The sequence below is a fragment of the Lepidochelys kempii genome, chromosome 6 (assembly GCF_965140265.1).
Source record: "Lepidochelys kempii isolate rLepKem1 chromosome 6, rLepKem1.hap2, whole genome shotgun sequence".
NCBI lineage: Eukaryota > Metazoa > Chordata > Testudines > Cheloniidae > Lepidochelys > Lepidochelys kempii.
This window is the reverse complement of record NC_133261.1, coordinates 768,478-795,399: the sequence shown is the minus strand read 5'-3', so window position 1 is coordinate 795,399 and position 26,922 is coordinate 768,478. Positions and strand designations below refer to the sequence as shown.

The window sequence follows — 26,922 nt, the reverse complement described above, 5'->3', positions numbered from 1 at the left end:
TGAGTCCAGACCCAACAGATGGAAGTTGGAGCTAGACAAATTCAGACTAGAAACAAGGCATAAAATTTTAACAGTGAGGGGAATTAACCATTGGAATAAGGCATAGTGGATAGTTAATAATTGGCTATTTAAAAATCTGATGGGATGTTTTTCTAAAAGCTCTAGTTCCAAGAGCAATTAATTGAGGGCAGACCTGTGACCTAGGTTATATGGGAGATCAGACAAGGTGGTCATAGGGGGCCCATCTGGTCTTAAAATTTATTAATCAGGCTGTGGTGGGCTCAAGGAGATTAGCTTTCATAGAGCTTGGGTTCGGATGTAGGCTTCTTTCTAAGAGTCCTCTGGAATGAGCGAGAACCGATGGAACTATGGGATCATCCCGCAGCGCCAGGCGACCTAACGTGTGTTGGAAGGAGGCATCTGCAGTTTCCTTCAGCAGCGGCCCCAATTGCTCATGACCCTTCCAGAAAAGTTAGTCTCGGTTTCATGTGTCTTCTCGAGACTTTAGGCTGACTCCTTTAGGGTGCTCCAAACTTTCCTGATGAGCTCCAGGAATGAAGGAGGGGCTGCTGAGCTCAGGTTGTTGGGGAAGGCTTCCTCCAAAGGAGATGATCTCAGCCAAGCAGGATGACAACCCCTGGTGCTTCGTTCTCTGGAAGGTCGTAAAAGCTCGGGACTGGTGAAGAAATTACCGCCCTGGGCGGCTCCTTGGGGCAAGTTTAGCAGCTTCAATACAGGCTGATAGGAAGCTTCACTGGACCCCACTCCACCCCCAGAGAACCCAGGAGTCCTGGCTCCCAACCATACCGCTCTAACCCCCAGTCCCCCCCAGAGCTGAGGATAGAACCCAGGAATCCTGGCTCCCAGCCCCGAAGCACTAGACCCCACTCCCCTCCCAGAGCTCGGGATAGAACCCAGGAGTTCTGGTTCCCAATCGTCCTGGTTCCCAGCCCCTGCCCCGCACCAAATGATTTGATTTCTATTGAGACACCTGAGTCCTAAATCTGATCCCAGGCTCTAAACTTTAAGTCAAAATATGAAGACTCAGAAAAAATTTGCATGTAGGTTTTTATTGACAGAACAAAGGAAAGGCCAATCACTTGACACAATAGCACTCCTCTGTTTTTCTGCCCCTCCCCAGAGGTGGCTGCATCTGCACATTGGGCAAGGATCCCTGGATAAACATCCCCCATGCCCCACCCCGGAGACAGAAGAATCTCCGCACAGGGCCAGGGGTCCCTTTATAATGTGATAACTTTGGAACACCACCTCACATTGGTTCCAAAATTCCAGGGAACGTTCCAAGCATCGATGGGTAGAGCTCTATGGATTTGGGGGGGAATCAGGAAAGTTATATGGGGAAAATGGGGGACACACTCAGCCCTCCCCCACCGGCCTCTGTCAGCTGAGTCAGCAGCTTCAAACGCCTCTGCAATTGTCTCTAGATCAAAGTACCGCTTGCGGCTTGGAATTAGCAGATTCCAGTATAACAGCCCCTTCCGGCCCAGCTGCGCCCACAGTGCTGTGGCGTGTGCCAGGTTGGTGCGTGGAGTTGCTGATCTGCCAGACAGACAGCAGAGAAATAATTTAGCAAACAAGGAACGAGACAGGCTGGCCTATTTACATATCTACATACGTCCCGGAAATCAAGGGGGGTGGGGATGAACAGAGCCCAGGCATCCAGGGGGAGAATGGGGGGGACCCTGGTAGGAGGTGAGGGAGAAACGGGGGGTGCATGCGGCCCCTGGCATGGGGCCCTTGGGAACATATCCAGAGCTAGAACGGCAGCGCGAACCTGCCACCTAATGGCCACTTAGTAAAGAACAAGAAGTGGCTGCAACTCAGTGCCAGGAGAGGGGCAGTGAGTTGTCCCCATATAAGTAGTCCCGCGCCCCATCCCAGAAGGGCCTGTCTCAGCACCGGGTGAGCGGACCCCGTGTGCCCAGCCCCCGACCGCCCAAGAGGGGCCTGTCCCAGCACCAGGCCAGGGGTCCCTCTATGAATAGCCCCAGTTCCCCACCCCAGAAGGGCCATGTCCCAGCTCCAGCCAAGGGGTCCCCGTGTGCCCAGCCCCCACACCCCAACCCAGAGGGGCCGTGTCCCAGTGCCGGGCGAGGGGACCCTGTACAAAGAGCTTCCCCTTACCCCTCATGTAGAAGCCTCCTTTCCCCCTCTCCACAACAATCTTGGCACCCTCCATCACTGCTGTTCTGTCCACTCCCCTCCCTACTTCTCCCCACTTCCTCCCTTCCCCCAAACTCACCCCCCAGTCCTTTCCCCACCTCATGCCTCCCTCCAGCTCCCCACTCTCCTCATTACCCCCCTCCCAGTCCCCCCTCAGGAGCCTCCCCTCCTCCTTCCCTCCATCTATTTCCTGCATCTCCATCCCCCCTCCCCACCCCTCCCCCCTGCCCTTTCTATGGGCCCCCCTGTCTCCTCTATGGGCCCCCCTGTCCTCTCTACTCTCCTCCTCTGCCCTGGCCCTTCCACCCTCCCCACAGCACCCCGTCTCCCCCACTATCGCCCCTTCCCCCTCCACTCCCCCCACAGCCTCTGCCTTCCCCCCACAGCTCCCCACACACACCCCACAGTCCCCCTCTCCCCCACACTCCCCACAACCCTCTCCTTCCCCTGCCCCCTGTTGCCCCTGGCAACAGGCCCTACTCCTGAGCGCCATAATCCCGTAACCCAGGCAGGCAGCCATGTTGATGCAGGCCGTGAAGGCCAAGGTGGCCAGTGCCATGTGCTTGTCGGCCCGGCCCGGGAGGGTGCACTCCAGGACGGAGGGGCAGGCCGGGCTCCCCGGGACACAGCGGAAGGAGGTTGCCAACATGGCTGGCATCTGCAGGGCCAGCACGGCCCACAGGAAGCTCATCTCCGTGGCCAGCAGCAGCCCCACACACAGGCCAAAGACCAGGTGGCGCCAGGGCTCGCTAGAGGCCATCTTGGATTGGTCAAGTGGCTTAGCATTGTCGGCCATATTGGGTGCCTTGAGCGGCTTGACGTCGGTGGTCACGTTTGGTCTGGCGGCCATATTGGATGTTCCAGCAGGTGCCGACCCCTCCACGTCCTTGTCCACTACCACCACCTGGACGTTCCTGCTCCGTACGAGCTGCATCAGCCCGATGGTGAAGATGGTGGCCAAAAAGGCAAAGCCCCAGATGCCGAACATGGGGGCCGGGAAGTGCTGGTTGTAGCAAACCGCGTTGCAGAAGGTCTGGGGCCCAGTGTTCTCCGAGAGCCAGTCGCAGGCTAGGAAGGACTGGTCCGAGTCCCAGGGCCCACTGGCCAGGACCAGAGTCACCAGGCGCAGGCCAATGAGGAAGTACCAGGGTGTCAGGCCTTGGCAGCTGGTTTCCACCGAGAGGCACCCCAAGGCCGGCTGGAAGAGCCGTGAGACGCCAGAAAAAATGGCCGCCATCTGTGGAGAGAGAGAGGCCAGAGCACCCTCCACTGCCTGTCTGGCTCCCTCGCTCTTCCCCGTCCTCGGTCCCTCATCTTCTTCCTTCCTATTCCCCTCTTTCACTCAATCTTTCCTTCCTCGTCTTTCTCATTCCTTTCTTTCCTTGCTTTTTCTGCTCCCCTTGGTTTCTTTTTTCTTTCTTTCCTGTTCCCTCATGCCACTCTTCCTTTCTCTCTCTTTTCTCATCCACTCACTCCTTCTTTGTCTTGTGTTCGTTTTCCCTGTTTTCCTTCTTTCTCATTCCCTGGTTCCCCTTTCTCTCCTTCCATTTTATTTATTTTTTTCTCATTCTCTCATCCTTGTCTTTCTTTCTTTCTTTCTTTCTTTCTTTCTTTCTTTCTTTCTTTCTTATCCCCTTGTTCAGACCGTTCTTTCTTTCCTTTGTTTTTTTCTCTCTGATTCCCTCATTCTGTTTCTCTTTCCTTCCTTCTTTCTTTTTCTTTCCATAATTCCTTCATTTCTTTCATTCATTCTTTCTGTCTGTCTCTTCCTCATTCCCTCATTCTCTTTTTTCTTTCTCTCCCTTATTCCCTCATTTTCTTTCATTCATTCTTTCTTTCTTCGCCTTACTCTTTCTTTCTTTCTTTCTTATCTCCTTGTTCAGACCTTTCTTTCTTTTCTTTGTTTTTTTTTCTCTCTGATTCCCTCATTCTGTTTCTCTTTCCTTCCTTCTTTCTTTTTTCTTTCTGACTCTCCCTCTTTCTTTCTTTCTTTCTTTCTTTCTTTCTTTCTTTCTTTCTTTCTTTCCCCATTCTCATGTTTTCTTTCTTTCCCTTGTTCCCTCTTTCTTTATTTCTTTCTTATTCCCATTTTCCTTTCTCCATGTCACCCTAGTCCATCCCACATTCCCTTTCACTCTCCCACTTCTCCTGCAGCTCTGACTCAATCCAGAACCAGTCCAACCGCATCTGGCCCCACCCAGACAAGGAGTTCTCTCCTGACTTTTCCAGCTCCCCATCCCCTTGCCCGGGCCATGATACGCACACCCAGCACCCCAACCCTCTTACGCCAACCTGGGGGGCGCAACACTGTGACAGCAGCTCACAACGCCCCCTGCTGGATTTCCAGCCACCGCCCACCCTTGCAGCCTGTGTCCCAGTACCTGTTCCGCTCATTGAGTCTCTCTTTCTCTCTCTCTGTTCGTCCTCCCTCTCTTATTTCCTTCCTTCCTTCTGGGAGAGTCACAACACGAGCCAGTTGCCTCCGCCCCCCACCCACCTTGTGCCCCAGTCCATGTTGTGACCTCAAAACACAATCCACCAAAGGGAAACTTGCCAGCACTTCACAGCTTCCTCTGCAGCTAGAAGGAACCCAGGAGTCCTGGCTCCTGCCCCCTGCTCTAACCCACTAGACCCCACTCCCCTCCCACAGGAGTCTGGGCTCCCATCCCTCCCCCGCCCCAGCTCCCATTCCACAGTCTCTCGTATTTAAGTTGAACTTTGAGCATATTGGGACAATCATAACTTTTATAAACCAGTTGTCAAAATAAGCAGTTTGATAAATGTTTGAACCACAACAAATCAGCCCTATAGGACCCAATTCTGAAAGGAATTTGTACTGGGAGGCTCAGTACGGGTGCTCTCCCCTAGTAGTCAGTGCTGACCTCATCACCGGGCAAGGGGTCCCCATATAAACAGCCTCTACACCCCTCCCCAGAAGTGATCGCATCTCAGTGCTGGGCGAGGGGTCCCCATATAAACAGCCGCTGCACCTCACCCCAGAGAAGACCACATCTGAGCACCAGGTGAGGAGTCCCCTTATAACCAGCCCCCATGCCCCACTCCAGAGGTGGCTGCATTCTTGGCCATCTTTGAGCATACACAGTAGCAGAGGTGCATTGTGGGAGGGGAGAGGAATTTGTTCACCCCTCCCATAAGGTCAGTCCAGGTTCCCTCTGTGTCATGCCCACACCCATGTCACTGATGGTAGATAGATGGGGGTCTCTGCTCTGTGAGAGGGGTCTGCTCAATATTCCATGATTCTACAGGTTCCCTCCTTTCCTTCCCCTTCCCTGCCATCCTGGATAATGCCAATCACCTTGAGCAGGGCCGCCATCTTGGATACGCCAATCACCTTGAGCAGGGCGGCCATCTTGGATACGCCAATCACTTTGGGCTGGGCAGCCACCATGGATACGTCAACCAGCTTGGGCTGGACAGTTGTCATGGATACACCATCCAGTTTGGGCTGGGCAGCCATGTTGAATCTTTCAACCAGTTGTGACGAAGTGGGCCTGTTCTTAATGTTTCCTCTGAATATTGTGGGGGTGCCTCAGTTTCCCCTTGTGACGAAGTGGGACTCTTCTTAATGTTTCCTCTGAATAGTGTGGGGGTGCCTCAGTTTCCCCTAGGCAGTTCTTAAGTATCTAGGGGGTGGGGTAAGGGTGTATGATCATTGCAGAGCCCTAGAGGGCCGGTGTGTGCAGGAGTCTGGACACAGAGAATGGCCGACACCCTGTTTCCTGGCAACTGATGGCCTGGGCCCTTCCCCCCTGCCAGGTGAGAGCTAAAGGGTTGGAGAACAAAGGAATCAGGTGACCACCTGGCCCGGGAAAGGAACAAAGCCCAGAGGAGGAGGGGCTGGAGGGAGTTTCAGTTTGGGGCTGGCTGGGACATGGAGTGAAGTGCAGAGGTGGTTGTCTGGCTCACTGCCCCCAAAATGGACCCAGCTGAGGGGTCCCGTTCTCTGCACCTGCAAGCTCTGTTTTAGACCATGTTCCTGTCGTCTAATAAACCTTCTGTTTTACTGGCTGGCTGAGAGTCACGTCTGAATGCGAAGTTGGGGTGCAGGACCCTCTGGCTTCCCCAGGAGCCCCGCCTGAGCGGACTCGCTGGGGGAAGCGCACGGAGGGGCAGAGGATGCTGAATGCTCCGAGGTCAGACCCAGGAAGGTGGAAGCTGTGTGAGCTGTGTGTCCTGAAGACAGGCTGCTCACAGAAAGGCGACTGCCCCAGAGTCCTGACTGGCTTCATGGGGAGCAGTTCCAGAGCATCGCCCAGGGACTCCGTGACAACTGGTGGCAGCGGTGGGATGTACTGCACCCCGTGGATGGCGCTTCCTGCAGTAAGTGACTGGGGAGCAGTAACACGAAGGGGGATTGCCGAGGACCAGGCCTGCTGAAGGCTCAGAGAGGAGCGGTTTCGGGGGGCGGTTAACCCCTGGGAGTGTGTGACCAGCGAGAAGGACTGTGCAGTAATGGGGTCCCCCTGGGGACTGCAGTGAGCAGTCTCAGGGGCGGAGGAGCCTGCAGCTTGGCGCGGGGAGAGAGAAGGACTTTTGCAGTAACAGGGTTCCCCTGGGGATTGCAGCGACCAGTCCAAGGGGCGGAGGAGTCTGCAGCTCGACCCTGGCAAAGAGGTGGTGACCTCGAGAAGGGCTGGCACACTAGGGGTTCTCCCTGGAAACCGTGGGGAGCTGAGAACACACGGGCCTGTGAGTCCACAACAACTTGGGAGGAGCGGAGTGATGGTCTGTCACCGTCTCCTTAAGAAGGACATTGTAACCCTGTACAGAAAGAGAGGGTTGAGCGTTGGAAAGTTCACCAAAGCAGAGTTAATCGTGCAGCTGGAGGAGGATGACCGCTCTAAGGAACAGATTCCTGACTCAAATGGGGCTATCGCAGGATCTGGGAGCAGCTGGAGTGGGAGCCAGGCATCCCCAAGACTCCTCCGACCAGACGGGGGTCTTCACGATCGGGTTCCCCATCGGGGGATCGGAGACGGACGGGATTGGAGCTGAGTCCGAGAGAGCAAGAGGACTGTGAGAGACAGCGAGAGCCCGAGAAAGAGCTGCAGAAGCAGCAGCAGCATGAACTGGCGGTGGGGGAGCGGAGAGGCCTAGGGGACCTCCCCGGGGTGAGTGGGGATAGACCCCGGGGGGCCAGTTCCACAGGGAACCTCGAGACTAAATCGCTGCCCCTGGTTAAGGGTGGGGGGGTGGATGCCACCTCACTGCCTTTGAGCAGGCAGGAGATTTGAACCAGGGGGACCCTGCGGAAAAGCCCCGGTGTCTAGCTCCCTTGCTGGGTCCCAAGGCCACAGACTCCATCAGCCCGATGGGTGGGGAGGTGGACACGCTCCCACTCCTGGTCCCAACCTCTATGTCTGTGTGGAGTTTCCTGGGGCCAGGCCCCTCGGACCCCCGGGGGAGCGGAAGGTGATGGTCAATGGGGAGACATTCCTGGGGTGGCGAGATCCTGGGACAGAGAGAACTGGTGTCAGGCCCTGGGTGGTGCAGCCTCAGAGGCTGAGGGGCTGGGTGAGCTGGGTGAGGGTCCCAGGGACGAAGCCCCTCGCCCTGCCTATGGCCCAGATCCCTGTGCAGACCCAGGAGGGGTGGGGCTGGCTTGTCGTTGGGGTGCCCCAGGACACCAGCTGCGAGACCCTGTTGTGGGGTGACTGTGTCTCTTTGGGACACGATCCAGGCGCTCATGCTCAAATAAATTGGTTAGTCTCTAAGGTGCCACAAGTACTCCTTTTCTTTTTGCCAAGGGTTTGAATTTGAATCCAGGGAACCAATCCGTGCAGAGGGAAATGGTCAGTGAAAATGCAGATGACCTGGCTGGCAGGGGGGAGGAGCGGCTAGGCTCAGGCTACCTGCCTGCCTGTGACCAGACCCCTGGGGCTGGGTGGGACAGAGAGATGCTCCCTGCCCCCTTGCACACCAGAGTGGGGACTCTCGCTGGCTCTGATGCATTGAGGAAAGCAGTGGCCTGCTCCCACTGGGACAGCAAGGGCAGTGCTGAGCACAGTGGGAGCTGAGACCCCAGCTGAGTGGGGGGAGACACAGGCAGGGCAGGGGATCTGTGGGGAGTGGCAAGGTGCTTGGTAAGGAAAGTTTGGATGAGCCTAGGCAGCCTTGTGATCTGATGGCTGTGTCCAATCAGCAGGGTGGGAAGGCGAGGAGAGTGGAAGATGAGAGTCCCTGGACCTTACCTGTTAGCTGGGTGGAGAATTGGGACAGTGAAGGAAATGGGTCTCTGTCTGTCAGGGGTATTGACTTGCCTATGGAGGGAGCTACCCTGATCTCCAAGCAGTTGTCTGTGACCAGCCTTGTGTGCTGGGACAAAGGGAATGAGATCCCAACCTGTGTGTCTGGTAAAGGAGAAAGTGTGTCCGGCTCTTCTTGGTCTGTGGAGCAGACAGAAGGGGCCTTTCAGCCTGTGATGGTTGAGGGTCGTGCAGTTGTCTCAGAGCTGGTTCTGGATTCAGCTAAAGCCCAGGAAGGGAAGGGTCCTAAGTTTGTGTCTGCTCGGGAGAATGGCCCTGTAACTAGGTCGCATCCAGTTAGGGTCTATGTAAAATCCCCGAGACCAGACAATTCTGGTGCTTGTATTTTGCCTGTTGCTAGTGTGTTGTTGGAAAGGGTGGAGCAACTCTGTCTAATCAGGGTGAGATCCTAGCCAGGGCACAAGGAGAGCATGAAAGTGTGTGATTGTGTTACCTACTGAGGGTGTGGAAACCTGTAGCAAGGAGGAAAAGATTCCTGAACTTGTGTGTGGCAAAGGGAAGGAGAATGCTTCTAACCTTTTATCTAGGAAGTCTGTAAGTTTGCCTGAAAGGAGATTGTGTAGGAATCCGCCTGATGGGCCAGAGGTGATTCTGGATGTAAGGGAGACCCAGAAAGAGTCTGTTGTTGCTCAGGAAAGTGTTCCCCTAGAGCAAGCCCTAGGTAAAGAGGGTAAGAGCAGAATTTCTGTGAGGGGTGAATTGTTGCATAGAAAAGCCCTAGGGAAAGGAATCCTCATGGAGTCTTTGCAAGCAGTTTACTGCAACTGAAGGGTGTGAAAATGATTTAATCAAGAAAGTTTCAGTTCCTAACAGCCAGAAATTTTCTGTTGTGAATGGATCCACTGACTTTCCTGTTGAAAGATCCAGTGTGGATAGCTTTGAGAAGGTCTCAGATGGAGTGAAAGCTGTTAAGAAAGGTATACCGTCCTATAACCAAGTGGCTGTGTTTGGCCAGCTTGTTGGGGAGACAAGGTTGTGGAGAAAGGGATGTCTCCATTCTAGTTCTGTAAGTGAACAGTATGTGGCCCAGGTCAAGATGGGGGCCCTTAACCAAGAGAGCCCGAATTGCAGCCCTCCAGACTGGAGCTCTGGGAGAAAACCCAATCCCAGTTTGACCCCCTGGGGTTTTGGGGTGGCCAAAGGGCATGGGCTGCAGAAACCTTCCCACATGCAGCCTGCTAGTGCTATCGACCACCCCCGACCTAAGGGAGGGCGTGAAACTGGAAGGGCCTGGTGTAACTCCTACCAAGGAATGGGAGAGATGCTGGGGCATCCATGGGAACATTGGTGGCTTCGAACTTCCCCAGGTCACCGGGTAAAGTGACCCCGCTCAGTTCGATCTCGAAGGGGGGAGAGATGTGACGAAGTGGGCCTGTTCTTAATGTTTCCTCTGAATATTGTGGGGGTGCCTCAGTTTCCCCTTGTGACGAAGTGGGACTCTTCTTAATGTTTCCTCTGAATAGTGTGGGGGTGCCTCAGTTTCCCCTAGGCAGTTCTTAAGTATCTAGGTGGTGGGGTAAGGGTGTATGATCATTGCAGAGCCCTAGAGGGCCGGTGTGTGCAGGAGTCTGGACACAGGGAATGGCCGACACCCTGTTTCCTGGCAACTGATGGCCTGGACCTTCCCCCCTGCAAGGTGAGAGCTAAAGGGTTGGAGAACAAAGGAATCAGGTGACCACCTGGCCCGGGAAAGGGACAAAGCCCAGAGGAGGGGGGCTGGAGGGGGAGTCAGTTTGGGGCTGGCTGGGACATGGAGTGAAGTGCAGACGTGGTTGTCTGGCTCACTGCCCCCCAAAATGGACCCAGCTGAGAGGTCCTGTTCTCTGCACCTACAAGCTCTGTGTTAGACCATGTTCCTGTCATCTAATAAACCTTCTGTTTTCCTGGCTGGCTGAGAGTCCCGTCTGAATGCGAAGTTGGGGTGCAGGACCCTCTGGCTTCCCCAGGAGCCCCACCTGAGCGGACTCGCTGGGGGAAGCGCACGGAGGGGCAGAGGATGCTGAAGGCTCCGAGGTCAGACCCAGGAAGGTGGAAGCTGTGTGAGCTGTGTGTCCTGCAGACAGGCTGCTCACAGAAAGGCGACTGCCCCAGAGTCCTGACTGGCTTCATGGGGAGCAGCTCCAGAGCATCGCCCAGGGACTCCGTGACACCAGTCCCTCTTCCCCCCACTCCCTACTCCCCTTCTTCCCACACTCATTCCCTCACCCCTATCTCCCCTGGCACTGGGCCGCCCTCCCCAGCCTCATGATCCCATAGGCAAGACAGGAGGCTATATTGACACAGGCTGTGAAGGCCAGAGTCACCAGCGCCATCTTCTTGTCTGCCTGCCCCGACAGGACACACTCCAGGGCCAGGGGGCAGGGGGGAGCCCCAGGGCGGCACTGGAAGTAGGCCCCTGACACCAAGGGTAACTGTAGGGCCAGCATAGCCCACAAGAAGCCCAGCTCAGTAGCCAGGAGCAGCACCACGCATAAACCAAATGCTGGGGAGCGCCAGGCTGAGCTGGCAGCCATCTTAGCTCCTGGAGTGGCCATCTTGGACTGGCCAGCCCGTTGGGACTCAGAGTCCATATTAATTATGTCAACCCAGTTGGCTCCAGTGGCCATATTGGGCTCTCCAGCCAGCTTGGTTTTGGCAGCCATGTTGGGTTTGGCGGCCATATTGGTTGCATCAGTTGGTCCTGCTGACTCCTTGTCCCCTCTGGCCGCAGCCCGTCGGCTGAACTGGGCATGAATCAGCAGCATGAGGCCCATGGGGAGCAGGGTGGCGAGGAAGGCGAAGCCCCAGAATGAGGAGATGGGGGCTCGGAAGTGCTGGTTGTAGCACAGGGCGGCACAGAACGGTTGGGAGTCCCCATTGACCGAGGTCCAGTTACAGGCCAGGTCTGGTTTCACCGAAGCCCACGGTCCATCAGCCACAAAGAGAGCAACGAGGCGGAGGCCCAGGAGGAAATACCAGGGGGCCAGGCTGTGGCATTGGGCATCACTGCCCAGGATGGCCAGTGCCGGGTGGAGACGGGCCAGGGCAGCAACAACGGCAGCCATCTGCGGGGTTGTGGGGAGGGAGGATTAGAGCTATAGCTGGGAGCAGGGCCCCTAAAGTTCACTCATTGCTCCCTCCTTGCTTCCTTTCCTTCCTTCTCACTCCCTTGTCTGTCTTGTTCCCTTTCTCTCATTCCCTCTTTCCTGGCTTTCTTTCCCACGTTCATTTCTTTCTTCCCTGCTTTCCCATTCCTCAGCTCAGCTCCTCTGTTGTCTCTACACCTCACACCCCGCCTCATGCTCCCCAATTCCCATCCTCCCACCCTGCCCCTGCCCGCCCCACATCAGGTCTAGTGATCCATCCCCTCTGCTGCCCGCAAGGGACCAGCCCCTACTTAGCCCCTCATGGCTGGGGCTGGGGAGGGCGCTGAGGTAGCTGGGCCCTCTGCCCTGACCCCCCAGAGCCTACCTACTCCGGCGTCTTTTTCTCTCTTTCTTTCTCTGTGTCTCAACCCCGCTATCCTCTCTTCTGATCGATGAGAGTTCCTCCCTCCAGCCAGCTGCCTCCACCCCACCCCCCCTTCCCTTTTTTGGTCACCTGAGGGGCTGTGATTTCTCTGAACCCCCAACGCCCAGAGCAGGACAGCAAAAAGGAAACATGAAGTGAAACCCCGTGCAGGGAACCAGCTCCCAAAATATCAACTCAAAATATCAACTCATCAACTCCCGTGCAGCTGCACCCAGCCCCCTGCACAGATATGAGAACCCCGGAGTCCTGGCTCCCAGCCCCTGCTGCTCTAACCCCTGGACCCTGCTTCCCTCCCAGAGCTCGGATAGGACCCACAATTCCTGGCTCCAAGGCCCCCCAGCTCTAACCATTCGTCCCCACACTCGTCCCAGAGCCGGGGATAGAACCCAGGAGTCCCAGTCCCCCCTGCTCTAACCCACCAGCCCCCACTCCCCTCCCAGAGCTGGGCAGAGAACCCAGGAGTCCTGGCTCCCAGCCCCCTGCTCTAACCCACCAGCCCCCACTCCCCTCCCAGAGCTGGGCAGAGAACCCAGGAGTACAGGATGTGTAGCAGGATGGTTAGTGTGCCCATAAAATCGATATCTAGGTGGGGCTGGGCTCAGGCCGGGCACCTCCCTCCACACACGGTGTGTGTGTGTGTGTTTAGATATAGAGAGAGAGGAGATCAGCCGACAGAATCCAACCCCAGCCCCATCAGCTCTGAGCTTAGCTCCAGCCAGGTACGGGGGGGGCGGGTGGATCACGGGGCCTGTCCCATCTGGGCAGCATGGGATTCAATCTGGCCCCAGACCGGGGGACTGGCTGGCTCAAGGGAGGGGGAGACCAGGTTTTCTGACTCAGTTTTTCTGTTTCAGAGACAGAGGAAGTGGGGAAAAGGGGGAGGGTAGCCAAGATCGAGGGTGCAGAGAAAGCCAGGACTCCTGGGTTCTCTCCCCAGCTCTGGGAGGGGGGTGAGGTCTGGTGGGTTAGAAGGGACTGGGAGGCAGGACACCGGGGTTCTAACCCAGCCTGGGGAGGGGAGTGGGGTCTAGTGGGTAGAGTGGGGGTGGGGGGGTTGGGAGGCAGGACTCCTGGGTTCTCTCCTAGCTTGGGGAGGGATAAAGCAGCATCATATTCTGGGAACCACATGCCAGTTCCTCTTTCCAGCTAGAGGTTTCAGAGACCAAAATATCAGCTCCCACGCTCCTCCCCCCACTCCACCTTCCTGCCCAGCTTGGAAAGGAGCCTCCGTTCTCCCCACTGCTCAGACCCCCCAAAGACTCTGGGGCCATGGAACACGTCCCCTTCCTCCTCCTCCTCCTCCTCCTCCGACACGGCCTGTGTGGTAAGAAATTCCTCCTCCACCTCCCCGGGGGCCTGGGCCCTCCTTAACTCTGACACTGCCCCTCACTCCCGACCCGCAGCCCCCTGCTAGCCCAGCCCTGCCCCCCCAGCTCTACCGGTGCCCCTCACTCCCGACCCGCAGCCCCCTGCTAGCCCAGCCCTGCCCCCCCAGCTCTACCGGTGCCCCTCACTCCCAACCCACAGCCCCCTGCCAGCCCAGCCCTGCCCCCCCAACCCTGCAGGTGCCCCCCACTCCCGACCTGCAGCCCCCTGCTAGCCCGGCCCTGCCCCCGCAGCCCTGCAGGTGCCCCTCACTCCCGACCTGCAGCCCCCTGCTAGCCCGGCCCTGCCCCCGCAGCCCTGCAGGTGCCCCCCACTCCCGACCCGCAGCCCCCTGCTAGCCCAGCCCTGCCCCCCCAGCCCTGCAGGTGCCCCCCACTCCCGACCCGCAGCCCCCTGCCAGCCCAGCCCTGCCCCCCCAGCCCTGCAGGTGCCCCCCACTCCCGACCCGCAGCCCCCTGCTTTTTCTCTCCCAGATGCAGTTTGTGGGGATGCGGAAGGTATCCAAGGGGGTGAGGTTGTGTACCCCAAGATCCGAACCAATGGCAGCATCCTGGAGTATCGCTGCCCCCCGAACAGCTACGCCTACCCTGTGAGCTGGAGGGTCTGTCAGTCTAGCGGGAAGTGGTCACCTCTGAGGAATGCCTTCGAGTCAGCCCAGAGACCCTCCTGCATCAGTGAGTAGAACCCAGGAGTCCTGGCTCCAAGCCTCCACTGCTCTAACCACTAGACTCCCATTCCCCTCCCAGAGCCGGGGAGAGAACCCAGGCATCCTGGCTCCCAGCCCCCACTCCCCTCCCAGAGCCGGGGAGAGAACCCAGGCGTCTGGCTCCCAGCCCCCACTCCCCTCCCAGAGCCGGGGAGAGAACCCAGGAGTCCTAGCTCCCAGCCCCGCCTGCTCTGACGCACTCGACCCCCCTCCGCTCTGAGAACCCAGGAGTCCTGCGCCTCCCCTCTCTCCGCTGCAGCCTACACCTGCACTGGCTACATCACCTTCGAGAACGGGTGGCATCAGCCTCGGCAGAACAAGTACCGGGTCGGGGACACGATCACCTTCCACTGCCAGCCCGGGCACCGGCTCTTCGGCGCAGCCCACCGCACCTGCCTGGCCAACGGCGAGTGGAGCGGCCGCACGGCCGCGTGCGACCCCGAGGGTGAGTGGGACTGGGCGGGGGCTGGGAGCCAGGACGCCTGGGTTCTCCGGGCTCTGGGCGGGGAGTGGGGGCTGGTGGTTAGAGCAGTGGGAGCGGGAATCGCCCATTCCCATCTATCCCCACTCTGTGGGGACTCCCGACCATGCAGCCCCTACCCCGGGTGGTTAATGCAGCTGGGGTCTGTCTCCCTGCAGACTCCCTGTGCCCCTGGCCAGGCATCCCCCTTGGGGGGCATCGCCAGGGCCACGTCTTCGAGCCAGGCCGAGCCGTGAGATTCACCTGCCTCCAGGAGCTGGTGCTGCGGGGCTCTCCCCGCCGCGTCTGCCAGAACTCGGGCCAGTGGTCGGGGGAGGAGCCACGGTGTGAGGGTGAGTCGCACGCCGAGCCCCAGCTGTCCCCCTGACCCGGGGGTCCTTCTGTCCCTTGTGTGTCTGTCTTTCCATCCGCCCCATGTCTGCATCCATCCAACCCCCTTCCAGCCACCCAGCGCTGGGCCCACTCCCGTGGTTCCCAAGGGATGGTCTGTACTGTACCCCATTGGGGTGGCTGTCCAGGCCCCCGCATCCCATGGGGGTCTCCCTGCACCCCACCCCCATCCGTACCCCCCTGCTGACCAGCTCTGAACCCCCAGGCCGCTACGCCTACGACAACGTGAGCTCTGTGGCCAAGCACCTGGACATGTCGGAAGAAATCACGGCGCATGCACAAACAGGTCAGGGTCAGCGTGTTGCCCCCCATCCTGGGGGCACCGGCCCCTGCTCCCCACCCCCAACATGCTCAGCCAGGAGCCCCAAGGACTGGGGGGCCCAAGCCCAGCCCCAAAGATCCACTTGGGCATCCCACAGGCATTGACAGAGCCCTGTGAATCCGCGGGTCTCCGCTTTCCGTCCACAGACCAGTTCTGCGGAGAGCAGCGCAGGGCTCTGACGGTAAGAGCCAGGCGGGCAGCTGTGAGGAACCACAGCACAGACCCTCCACCTGCCCTAGGCAGGGGACCTGGGGGGCACGGACACTAGCTGGGGACTGCTCGGGGCCCTGCCCAGGGCAGGTGGAGGGCCCCAGCCTCCCCACAGCGGCCCGCCCGGGCTCCGGGGGGTGGGTGCCCCAGAGCCACAGCCTGGCCCCAGTAAGGAGCACCCTGCAAATCCGTGGCGCTCCACAGATTGGAAGCAGAGAGATTTTTGTATCCGTGCAGGGCTCTAGTCTTCTGGATCAGGACAGTGGATGAGGGAGAGGCAGTGAGGGAATAGAGGGATGGATGGGAGAATGGACGGATGGACAGACGGATGGATGGGATGGATGGCGGGGAGATGGATGGATGATGGCAGGGGAAATGGATGGATGGATGGATGGATGGATGGATGGATGGATGGATGGATGGATGGATGGATGGATATAAGGCAGGGGGGATGGATGAGATGGGTGGATCACATGGGGGATGGATGGATGGATGGATGGATGGATGGATGGATGGATGGATGGATGGATGGATGGATGGACAGGCAGACAGCAGGGGTAGCTCCCATGCAGATTAGCGGGTTGTCCCTGACTGTTGATCTCAAAACCCCTTTTTTCCCTCTAGCCGTCTCGTCCCAGCCAGGGTTGCCCAAGGCCATGGCAGGGGGTGGGGGGGCTGGGGACCCTGAGGGCTGTGGGGGAGGCTCCTTTCCTGTCTTTGTCTAACTCACCCCCACCCCCAGGCACCAACATATACTTTGTCGTGCACGCATCGGGCAGCGTTGGGGCAGAGAATGTGAAAATGAGTGGGGAATTCATCATCGCCGTCATGGAGCAGGTAAGCAGAGGCCAGTGCTGCCGATGCCCCTCACTCCCGACTCACAGCCCCCTGCTACCCCAGCCCTGCCCCCCCAGCTCTGCCGGTGCCCCTCACTCCCGACCCGCAGCCCCCTGCCAGCCCAGCCCTGCCCCCACCCAGCTCTGCCGGTGCCCCTCACTCCCGACTCACAGCCCCCTGCTACCCCAGCCCTGCCCCCCTCAGCTCTGCCGGTGCCCCTCACTCCCGACCCGCAGCCCCCTGCTACCCCAGCCCTGCCCCCCCCAGCTCTGCCGGTGCCCCTCACTCCCGACTCGCAGCCCCCTGCTACCCCAGCCCTGCCCCCCCCAGCTCCGCCGGTGCCCCTCACTCCCGACTCACAGCCCCCTGCTACCCCAGCCCTGCCCCCCCCAGCTCCGCCGGTGCCCCTCACTCCTGACTCACAGCCCCCTGCCAGCCCAGCCCTGCCCCCCCCAGCTCTGCCGGTGCCCCTCACTCCCGACCCGCAGCCCCCTGCTACCCCAGCCCTGCCCCCCCCAGCTCCGCCGGTGCCCCTCACTCCCGACTCGCAGCCCCCTGCTACCCCAGCCCTGCCCCCCCCCAGCTCCGCCGGTGCCCCTCACTCCCGACTCCCAGCCCCCTGCTACCCCAGCCCTGCCCCCCCCCAGCTCCGCCGGTGCCCCTCACTCCCGACTCACAGCCCCCTGCTACCCCAGCCCTGCCCCCCCCAGCTCCGCCGGTGCCCCTCACTCCCGACTCGCAGCCCCCTGCTACCCCAGCCCTGCCCCCCCCAGCTCCGCCGGTGCCCCTCACTCCCGACTCGCAGCCCCTGCTACCCCAGCCCTGCCCCCCCCAGCTCCGCCGGTGCCCCTCACTCCCGACTCACAGCCCCCTGCTACCCCAGCCCTGCCCCCCCCCAGCTCTGCCGGTGCCCCTCACTCCCGACCCGCAGCCCCCTCCTCGCCCAGCCCTGCCCCACCCCAGCTCTGCCGGTGCCCCTCACTCCCGACCCGCAGCCCCCCCGCTAGCCCAGCCCTTCCTCCCTGACACCCTAACACTGGGGCTCTCGCAGGCCACCCGGGTCTCTGACAAAGTCTGGTTCACAGTGGTGGCATTCGCCAGCTCTGCCCAGCTGGTATCGGTTCTGACCCAGAGTCCCGCAGAAGTGGGGGCGGCCTGGGAGCAGTTCCAGAACACAAGTGAGTTGTGGGTCCTGGCACTGGGTTGTGTTCTATGTTGTGGGTTAACTTGTGTGGCTGTGTGATGCAGTTCCTGCTGTGTAGCTGTGTGGTGGTGATGGGGTTGTCATTGTGTTGTTGCATCATGTCATGTCATTGTGGTGATGAGGTTGTTGTATGTTGGTTAGTCATGCTGCGGTGATGGGGTTGATGTGTGTTGTGGTCTGTTGTGTTCTGTTGTGTTCTCAGTGTTGTGCTGGTGTGGTAAGCTGTGTTGTGTCATTGTGTTGTGGTGACGGGATCGTCCTTGTGCGTTGTTTTAGGTTGACAGGGTTGTCATTTTGTTATTGCATGTTGGGTTGTGTCATCTTCCTGTGGCGACAGGGATGTTGTATTGTGACGATGGTCTTGACCTTGTGTGTTGTGTTCTGTTTACAGGGTCATCACTGTGTGTTGTGTTGTCAGGGTAACGGGTTTGCCCTGGTGTTGTTGTGTTGCCGGGTGGTGAGGGCGCTCTCACTGTGCTGTTGTGCAGTGTTGTGGAGGGGAGTTGTCTCAATGTGCTGTGGTGATGGGGTTGCTGCCCGCTGGGTTGTGTGTCGTGGTGACGGGCTTGTGGGGTGTTGTGTTGCTGGAGGGTTACACTGGACTGCGGGGGTGACAGGGTTGTGTGGGTTGTGTTGTTGTGGTGACGGGCTTGTGGTGTGTCGTGTTGCTGGAGGGTTACACTGGACTGCGGGGGTGACAGGGTTGTGTGGGTTGTGTTGTTGTGGTGACGGGCTTGTGGTGTGTCGTGTTGCTGGAGGGTTACACTGGACTGCGGGGGTGACAGGGTTGTGTGGGTTGTGTTGTTGTGGTGACGGGCTTGTGGGGTGTTGTGTTGCTGGAGGGTTACACTGGACTGCGGGGTGACAGGGTTGTGTGGGTTGTGTTGTTGTGGTGACGGGCTTGTGGTGTGTCGTGTTGCTGGAGGGTTACACTGGACTGCGGGGGTGACAGGGTTGTGTGGGTTGTGTTGTTGTGGTGACGGGCTTGTGGTGTGTCGTGTTGCTGGAGGGTTACACTGGACTGCGGGGGGTGACAGGGTTGTGTGGGTTGTGTTGTTGTGGTGACGGACTTGTCGTCTCCCACCCGCAGGCAGCTTCACCCAGCGAGGCACCAACGTGGGGGCGGCGCTGGGACAGGTTCTGTCCCTGATCCAGACGGCGCCGCCCAGAACCAGCGCCAGGAAACACATCGTGGTTCTGATCACAAGCGGTGAGACACCCCCCCATGGGGCAGAAACCTCCCCAGGGCACACATTTGGGGTGAACACCGCCATAGACCTTCCTGCCTCTGGGGGTCCCCCCAGACATCCCCGCCCTAGGACCCCCAGGGACCCCCATGCCCCCTCAGCCCCCCACTCTCCCTGGCACCCCCAGCAACCCAAGGGCTAGTGCCCAGGGATAGGATCCCAGCCCAGCCCCCCACTCCCACCCCATTGGGGGCATCTTGGCTCAGGTTCCTCTTCCTGCCCCACCAGGGAGACACAATGTGGGGCTGGACCCAGCCAGGGTGTCAGAGCGAATCCAGGCGGCCATCCCCAACCCGGACCAGAACCTGGGTAAGTGGACGTGGTAACAGGGAACGGGGTGTGGGGCCTGGCCCCTCTAGGGGGCGCCGGCTCCCATCCAGCCAGAGGGCAGGGCCTGGCTGGCTCAGGGGGGCAGGGAATGGGGCGTGGGGCCTTGTCCCTAGAGGGCACTCCCTAGTGACCCCCTCCACCCCACTCACCCCAGATATCTTCGCTCTGGGGGTCGGGGATGCCCACAAGGAGCAGATGGAGCGAATCGCCACGAAGGAGCCAGGAACCCAAAGATCCTTCTACCTGCAGAACTACGGAGACCTGGGGGCCCTCACCCAGCTGGTGCGGGGCTTGGGTGAGTGGGGGGCACTCCGGCTGTGGCAGGGGAGTGGGTAGACCAGGGAGGGGAGGGCTGGGAGCCAGGACACCTGGGTTCTCTCCCTGGCTCTGGGAGGGGAGTGGGGGCTGGTGGGTTAGAGCAGGGGGCTGGGAGCCAGGACTCCTGGGTTCTCTCCCAGCCCTGGGAGGGGAGGGGGATCCCTCCAGCCCCCCTCAGCCCCTGCCTCTGTGTCTCCAGGCGAAGGACTCAGCTGTGGGGTGCGGGGCGTGGGGCGGAGCCGGCTCATCGGGCGGGTTTTCCGTGGGGAGCAGGCGGAGGAGAAGCAGTGGCCCTGGCAGGTGTCTCTGAAGTTCAAAGACAAGGTAGGAGGCCCCTCCTGGTCCCCTCCCCCCCAGGCCGCCCGGTCTTCCCACCCCCTCCACTGAGCCTTCTTTCCCCCCCCTCACCAGAATCAACACAATAGGGGAGGGGGCTCGATCGTAGCCCCCTCCTGGATCCTGACCGCGGCCCACAACGTCTGGGACGCCGAGGCCGGGCGAGCCATGGCCCCGGAGCAAGTGACTGTGCTTGTAGGTGAGACTGACGCTGGGGGCGCCCGGGGTCAAGGGCCTCGGCAGGGGGTGCTCTGCCCTGGGGAGCAGGCGGGGGGCTGGGTGAGGTGGCAGGGGGCTGGGCAGGGGTCGCCATGCTGTGGGGGCTGACAGGCATGTCTGTGACCCCAGGGCTGACCACCCTCCAAAAGGATTCCCTGGGCCTCCCTGTGGGGCAAATCATCGTCCACGAGGGGTACAAAGGGTTCTCGGATTTCAGCTTCGACATCGCGCTGCTCAGCCTCACCCGCCCTCTGGCCTTCACCCCCAAAATGCGGTGAGACGGCCGCCGGACTCCTGGGTTCTCCACCTGGTTCTGGGAGGGGAATGGGGTCTAGTGGGTTAGAGCAAGGGGGGCTGGGAGCCAGGACTCCTGGGTTCTCCCCCCAGCTCTGGGAGAGGAGTGGGGTCTGGTGGGTTAGAGCAGGGGGAGCTGGGAGCCAGGACTCCTGGGTTCTCCACCTGGCTCTGGGAGGGGAGTGGGGTCTGGTGGGTTAGAGCAGGGGGGCTGGGAGCCAGGACTCTTGGGTTCTCCCCCCGGCTCCGGAAGGGGAGCAGTGACTGACTCTGTGGTGCCCTCCCAGGCCTGTCTGTCTCCCCTGCAGCGCGGAGATGAGCCACATCCTGGACCTGCCAGCGGCCAGCTGGGAGGAGACGTGCGTGTACCAAGGTCAGCAGGGGAGGCTGTGGGTGGCAGGAGGGAAGGAAGCCCGGGGTCAGCCTGGCCCCCTGACCTGTGGCTCCCCGCAGGCGGGATCCTGACGGGGCACGGCGGGGAGCAGGAGGAGAGAGAAATCCGGGGTGTCATCACCGGCTGGGGGAAGACGGCCAGCCGGCCCCAGGGGACCAGCATGCTGCAGCAGGCCGAGGTGGTGATCCAGGTATGGGCAGCACCCCCGGGGGGCCACACACAACATGGCCAGCAGGGGGCAGGCGCACAGAGCAGGGCCCGTCCCCGCCAGCAGGGGGCCGCGGGGGGGCAGAGCGGGGCCTGTCCCGGCCGGCAGGGGGCGGCGGGGGGGCAGAGCGGGGGCCCGTCCCGGCCGGCAGGGGGCCAGGGGGGCAGAGCGGGGCCCGTCCCGGCCGGCAGGGGGCGGCGGGGGGGCAGAGCGGGGCCCGTCCCGGCCGGCAGGGGGCGGCGGGGAGCAGAGCGGGGCCCGTCCCGGCCGGCAGGGGGCGGCGGGGGAGCAGAGCGGGGCCCGTCCCGGCCGGCTGGGGCCATGGGGGGGCAGAGCGGGGCCCGTCCCCGCCAGCAGGGGGCCACGGGGGGGCAGAGCGGGGCCCGTCCCCGCCGGCAGGGGGCGCGGGGGGCAGAGCGGGGCCCGTCCCCGCCGGCAGGGGGCGCGGGGGGCAGAGCGGGGCCCGTCCCCGCCGGCAGGGGGCGCGGGGGGCAGAGCGGGGCCTGTCCCGGCCGGCAGGGGGCCAGGGGAGCAGAGTGGGGCCCGTCCCGGCCGGCAGGGGGCGCGGGGGGCAGAGCGGGGCCCGTCCCGGCCGGCAGGGGGCCAGGGGGGCAGAGCGGGGCCCATCCCGGCCGGCAGGGGGCAGAGCGGGGCCCGTCCCGGCCGGCAGGGGGCACGGGGGCAGAGTGGGGCCCGTCCCGGCCGGCAGGGGGAGCGGGGGGCAGAGCGGGGCCCCTCCCGGCCGGCAGGGGGCCAGGGGGGCAGAGCGGGGCCCGTCCCGGCCGGCAGGGAGCGCGGGGGGCAGAGCGGGGCCCGTCCCGGCCGGCAGGGGGCACGGGGGGCAGAGCGGGGCCCGTCCCCGCCAGCAGGGGGCCACGGGGGGGCAGAGCGGGGCCCGTCCCCGCCAGCAGGGGGCCGCGGGGGGGCAGAGCGGGGCCCGTCCCGGCCGGCAGGGGGGCGCGGGGGGCAGAGTGGGGCCTGTCCCCGCCAGCAGGGGGCGGCGGGGGGGGCAGAGCGGGGCCCGTCCCGGCCGGCAGGGGGCACGGGGGGCAGAGCGGGGCCCGTCCCGGCCGGCAGGAGGCTAGGGGGGCAGAGTGGGGCCCGTCCCCGCCAGCAGGGGGCCGCGGGGGGGCAGAGCGGGGCCCGTCCCTGCTGGCAGGGGGCCAGGGGGGCAGAGCGGGGCCCGTCCCAGCTGGCAGGCGGCGCGGGGGGCAGAGCGGGGCCCGTCCCCGCCAGCAGGGGGCCGTGGGGGGGCAGAGCGGGGCCCGTCCCCGCCAGCAGGGGGCCGCGGGGGGGCAGAGCGGGGCCCGTCCCCGCCAGCAGGGGGCCGCGGGGGGGGCAGAGCGGGGCCCGTCCCGGCCGGCAGGGGGCGCGGGGGGCAGAGCGGGGCCCGTCCCGGCCGGCAGGGGGCGCGGGGGGCAGAGTGGGGCCTGTCCCCGCCAGCAGGGGGCGGCGGGGGGGCAGAGCGGGGCCCGTCCCGGCCGGCAGGGGGCACGGGGGGCAGAGCGGGGCCCGTCCCGGCCGGCAGGGGGCCAGGGGGGCAGAGTGGGGCCCGTCCCCGCCAGCAGGGGGCCGCGGGGGGGCAGAGCGGGGCCAGTCCCTGCTGGCAGGGGGCCAGGGGGGCAGAGCGGGGCCCGTCCCGGCTGGCAGGGGGCGCGGGGGGCAGAGCAGGGCCCGTCCCCGCCAGCAGGGGGCCGCGGGGGGGCAGAGCGGGGCCCGTCCCGGCTGGCAGGGGGGCGCGGGGGGCAGAGCGGGGCCCGTCCCCGCCAGCAGGGGGCCGTGGGGGGGCAGAGCGGGGCCTGTCCCGGCCGGCAGGGGGCGCGGGGGGCAGAGCGGGGCCCGTCCCGGCTGGCAGGGGGCGCGGGGGGCAGAGCGGGGCCCGTCCCGGCCGGCAGGGGGCCAGGGGGGCAGAGCGGGGCCCGTCCCGGCCGGCAGGGGGCCAGGGGGGCAGAGTGGGGCCCGTCCCCGCCGGCAGGGGGCCGCGGGGGGGGCAGAGCGGGGCCCGTCCCGGCCAGCAGGGGGCAGAGCGGGGCCCGTCCCGGCCGGCAGGGGGCGCGGGGGGGCAGAGCGGGGCCCGTCCCGGCCGGCAGGGGGCCAGGGGGGCAGAGCGGGGCCCGTCCCGGCCGGCAGGGGGCGCGGGGGGCAGAGCGGGGCCCGTCCCGGCCGGCAGGGGGCGGCGGGGGGGCAGAGCGGGGCCCCTCCCGGCCGGCAGGGGGCGGCGGGGGGGCAGAGCGGGGCCCGTCCCGGCCGGCAGGGGGCGCGGGGGGCAGAGCGGGGCCCGTCCCGGCCGGCAGGGGGCGGCGGGGGGGCAGAGCGGGGCCCGTCCCGGCCGGCAGGGGGGCGGCGGGGGGGCAGAGCGGGGCCCCTCCCGGCCGGCAGGGGGCGGCGGGGGGGCAGAGCGGGGCCCGTCCCGGCCGGCAGGGGGGCGGCGGGGGGGCAGAGCGGGGCCCGTCCCGGCCGGCAGGGGGCGGCGGGGGGCAGAGCGGGGCCCGTCCCGGCCGGCAGGGGGCCAGGGGGGCAGAGCGGGGCCCGTCCCGGCCGGCAGGGGGCGGCGGGGGGCAGAGCGGTGCCCGTCCCGGCCGGCAGGGGGCAGAGCGGGGCCCGTCCCGGCCGGCAGGGGGCGCGGGGGGCAGAGCGGGGCCCGTCCCGGCTGGCAGGGGGCGGCGGGGGGCAGAGTGGGGCCCGTCCCGGCCGGCAGGGGGCGGCGGGGGCAGAGTGGGGCCCGTCCCGGCCGGCAGGGGGCGGCGGGGGGCAGAGCGGGGCCGTCCCGGCCGGCAGGGGGCGGCGGGGGGCAGAGCGGGGCCCGTCCCGGCCGGCAGGGGGCAGAGCGGGGCCCGTCCCGGCCGGCAGGGGGCGCGGGGGGCAGAGCGGGGCCCGTCCCGGCCGGCAGGGGGCGGCGGGGGGCAGAGTGGGGCCCGTCCCGGCCGGCAGGGGGCGGCGGGGGCAGAGCGGGGCCCGTCCCGGCCGGCAGGGGGCCAGGGGGGCAGAGTGGGGCCCGTCCCGGCCGGCAGGGGGCGGCGGGGGGCAGAGCGGGGCCCGTCCCGGCCGGCAGGGGGCCAGGGGGGCAGAGTGGGGCCCGTCCCGGCCGGCAGGGGGCGGCGGGGGGCAGAGCGGGGCCCGTCCCGGCCGGCAGGGGGGCAGAGCGGGGCCCGTCCCGGCCGGCAGGGGGCCAGGGGGGCAGAGTGGGGCCCGTCCCGGCCGGCAGGGGGCAGAGCGGGGCCCGTCCCGGCCGGCAGGGGGCAGAGCGGGGCCCGTCCCGGCCGGCAGGGGGCCAGGGGGGCAGAGCGGGGCCCGTCCCGGCCGGCAGGGGGCAGAGCGGGGCCCGTCCCGGCCGGCAGGGGGCCAGGGGGGCAGAGCGGGGCCCGTCCCGGCCGGCAGGGGGCGGCGGGGGGCAGAGCGGGGCCCGTCCCGGCCGGCAGGGGGCGGCGGGGGGCGGAGCGGGGCCCGTCCCGGCCGGCAGGGGGCGGCGGGGGGCAGAGCGGGGCCCGTCCCGGCCGGCAGGGGGCAGAGCGGGGCCCGTCCCGGCCGGCAGGGGGCCAGGGGGGGCAGAGCGGGGCCCGTCCCGGCCGGCAGGGGGCGCGGGGGGCAGAGCGGGGCCCGTCCCGGCCAGGGGGCGGCGGGGGGCAGAGCGGGGCCCGTCCCGGCCGGCAGGGGGCGGCGGGGGGCAGAGCGGGGCCCGTCCCGGCCGGCAGGGGGCAGAGCGGGGCCCGTCCCAGCCGGCAGGGGGCGGCGGGGGGCAGAGCGGGGCCCGTCCCGGCCGGCAGGGGGCAGAGCGGGGCCCGTCCCGGCCGGCAGGGGGCACACACGCACACCCTGGGGACGGTGGGGTCTATTAACCCCTCACTCCCCTGCCCCGCTGTCTGGTTGCAGAGCCGCTCGCGCTGCCAGCAGGCGCTGAAAAATATCACCTCCGACATGTTTTGTGCCGTAGGAGAGAAGGGTCAAGACGCCTGCCAGGGTGAGCACCCCCCCCCGCTCCCCCCCCTCTGGCTTCCCCCCACAGCCTCCCCCCCACACCCTCTGCAGCCGGGCCCTCCACTCCTCTCCTCCTCCCGTCGTCTGCTGGTCAGGCCCTGCGTTCACACTGCATCCTTGCATTCATTCCCCCCTCATCCCTCCGTCTGCTCCCTCCTTCCTTCCCTCGCCCTTCTCCCCTGCATTCCTTGTCTTTCTTCCATTCCTTGATTCATCCCCCCCCTTCTCTCTTTTCTTCCCTCCTTCCTTCTCTCTTTCACGCTTCGCTTCATCCCTCTGGTCTTCCATTCTCTGCCCTCCTCCCCGCTGGATTCAGCCTCTTCGTTCCTCCACTCGGGCCGGCTCCCTTCACTCTTTCCCTCCTTGGGTCCCTCCTTCCTTTGCTCCTTGGCGCATTCACCTCTCCCCTCCGTGGTTCTCTCCTTTCTTCCTCCGTTCTCCCATTCCTTTCTTGCTCCTCTTCTTTCGCTCCCCCTTTCCTGCGCTCCGGCTCCCCACCCCCCGGATTTAAACCCTCCTGTCCCATCCCCCTGCCCCCCAGGTGATTCCGGGGGACCCTTCGTGGTGAAGCGAAACCAGCACTGGATACAGGTGAGACGCTCCCAGACCGACGGACCCTCCCAGGGATGGTCCGACAGACACGGGGGAGGGCGGGGGGCCGGATCGAGCCCTTCGGCCCCCCCGAATACCAGCCTGTTCTCAGGAGTGTGGACACAAGACGACAAAATGTAATACACACATTCACCACCAGAGGGCGATTAAAGACCTTCCGAAAGGAGTCAGGTCGGGCTTGACAAAGCCCTGGCTGGGATGATTTAGTTGGGGTTGGTCCTGCTTTGAGCAGGGGGTTGGACTAGATACCTCCTGGGGTCCCTTCAACCCTGAGATTCTATGATGCTATGAGTGGGGGGCACCGGCAGAGCTGGGGGGCAGGGCTGGGCTGGCAGGGGGCTGCGGGTCGGGAGTGAGGGGCACCAGCAGGGCTGGGGGGCAGGGCTGGGCTGGCAGGGGGCTGCGGGTCGGGAGTGAGGGGCACGGGCAGGGCTGGGGGGCAGGGCTGGGCTGGCAGGGGGCTGCGGGTCGGGAGTGAGGGGCACGGGCAGGGCTGGGGGGCAGGGCTGGGCTGGCAGGGGGCTGCGGGTCGGGAGTGAGGGGCACGGGCAGGGCTGGGGGGCAGGGCTCGGCTGGCAGGGGGCTGCGGGTCGGGAGTGAGGGGCACCGGCAGGGCGGGGGGGCAGGGCTGGCAGGGGCTGCGGGTCGGGAGCGGGGGGCACCGGCAGGGCTGGGGGGCAGGGGCTGCGGGTCGGGAGCGGGGGGCACCGGCAGGGCGGGGGGGCAGGGCGGGGGGGCGGGAGCGGGGTGGCCCAGCTCTGTCTTTGCCCCGCAGGTTGGCATCGTGAGCCATGGCTCCACCCAGCAGTGCGACGGGAGCGCCCTCGGGGCTTACACCAGCGTCCCGCGGCTCATGGGCTGGATCAGGAGGAAGGTCCCGGAGCTGGGATTCGAGTGACTCCCCCGCAGGGCCGGGCACCCTTCCCCCGAGAAGGGCTGCCCCCCTTGGGACATGCTAGAACCCAGGCGTCCGAGCCTGGCACAGCTGGGCCCCCGGCGCCTCACGGTCTTTGTGCCTGGAACTAATAAAGCGTCTGGGATCTTTGAAACCATCTCACCTCCTGTCCTGAATTAAAGTGCTGTCTCCACTCCCCTCCCAGAGCGGGGGAGAGAACCCAGGAGTCCTGGCTCCCCGCCCCCCCACCCCACTCCCCTCCCAGAGCGGGGGAGAGAACCCAGGAGTCCTGGCTCCCCGCCCCCCCCACCCCACTCCCCTCCCAGAGCGGGGGAGAGAACCCAGGAGTCCTGGCTCCCCACCCCCCCACTCCACTCCCCTCCCAGAGCGGGGGAGAGAACCCAGGAGTCCTGGCTCCCCGCCCCCCCCACCCCACTCCCCTCCCAGAGCGGGGGAGAGAACCCAGGAGTCCTGGCTCCCCGCCCCCCCACCCACTGGACCCCACTCCCCTCCCAGAGCGGGGGAGAGAACCCAGGAGTCCTGGCTCCCCAACCCCCCCCACCCCACTCCCCTCCCA

General features: G+C 64.4%; 1 protein-coding gene across 1 annotated transcript; it reads left to right on the top strand.

The window, feature by feature from the left end:
• The first annotated feature begins 12,632 nt into the window (after nt 1-12,632).
• Nucleotides 12,633-26,502, top strand: LOC140913707 (complement factor B-like). The gene is made up of 19 exons (XM_073350507.1): nt 12,633-12,700; nt 13,128-13,305; nt 13,841-14,041; nt 14,333-14,518; nt 14,713-14,886; nt 15,150-15,230; nt 16,219-16,313; nt 17,365-17,491; nt 18,608-18,727; nt 18,993-19,073; nt 19,249-19,389; nt 19,612-19,736; nt 19,824-19,947; nt 20,097-20,241; nt 20,549-20,634; nt 20,715-20,845; nt 24,734-24,821; nt 25,380-25,429; nt 26,226-26,502. The coding sequence occupies exons 2-19, from the start codon at nt 13,251-13,253 to the stop codon at nt 26,346-26,348; spliced, it is 2,133 nt and encodes a 710-aa protein (XP_073206608.1). The 5' UTR covers nt 12,633-12,700; nt 13,128-13,250; the 3' UTR covers nt 26,349-26,502.
• Nucleotides 26,503-26,922: the final 420 nt, after the last annotated feature.

Coding starts and splice junctions, on each gene's coding strand:
- LOC140913707 (XM_073350507.1), top strand. CDS start 13,251: ATGGAACACGTCCCCTTCCTCCTCCTCCTCCTCCTCCTCCGACACGGC. Junction 15,231..16,218: donor CACGGCGCATGCACAAACAG/GTCAGGGTCAGC, acceptor CCCCACCCCCAG/GCACCAACATATACTTTGTC. Junction 19,390..19,611: donor CCAGCTGGTGCGGGGCTTGG/GTGAGTGGGGGG, acceptor CTGTGTCTCCAG/GCGAAGGACTCAGCTGTGGG.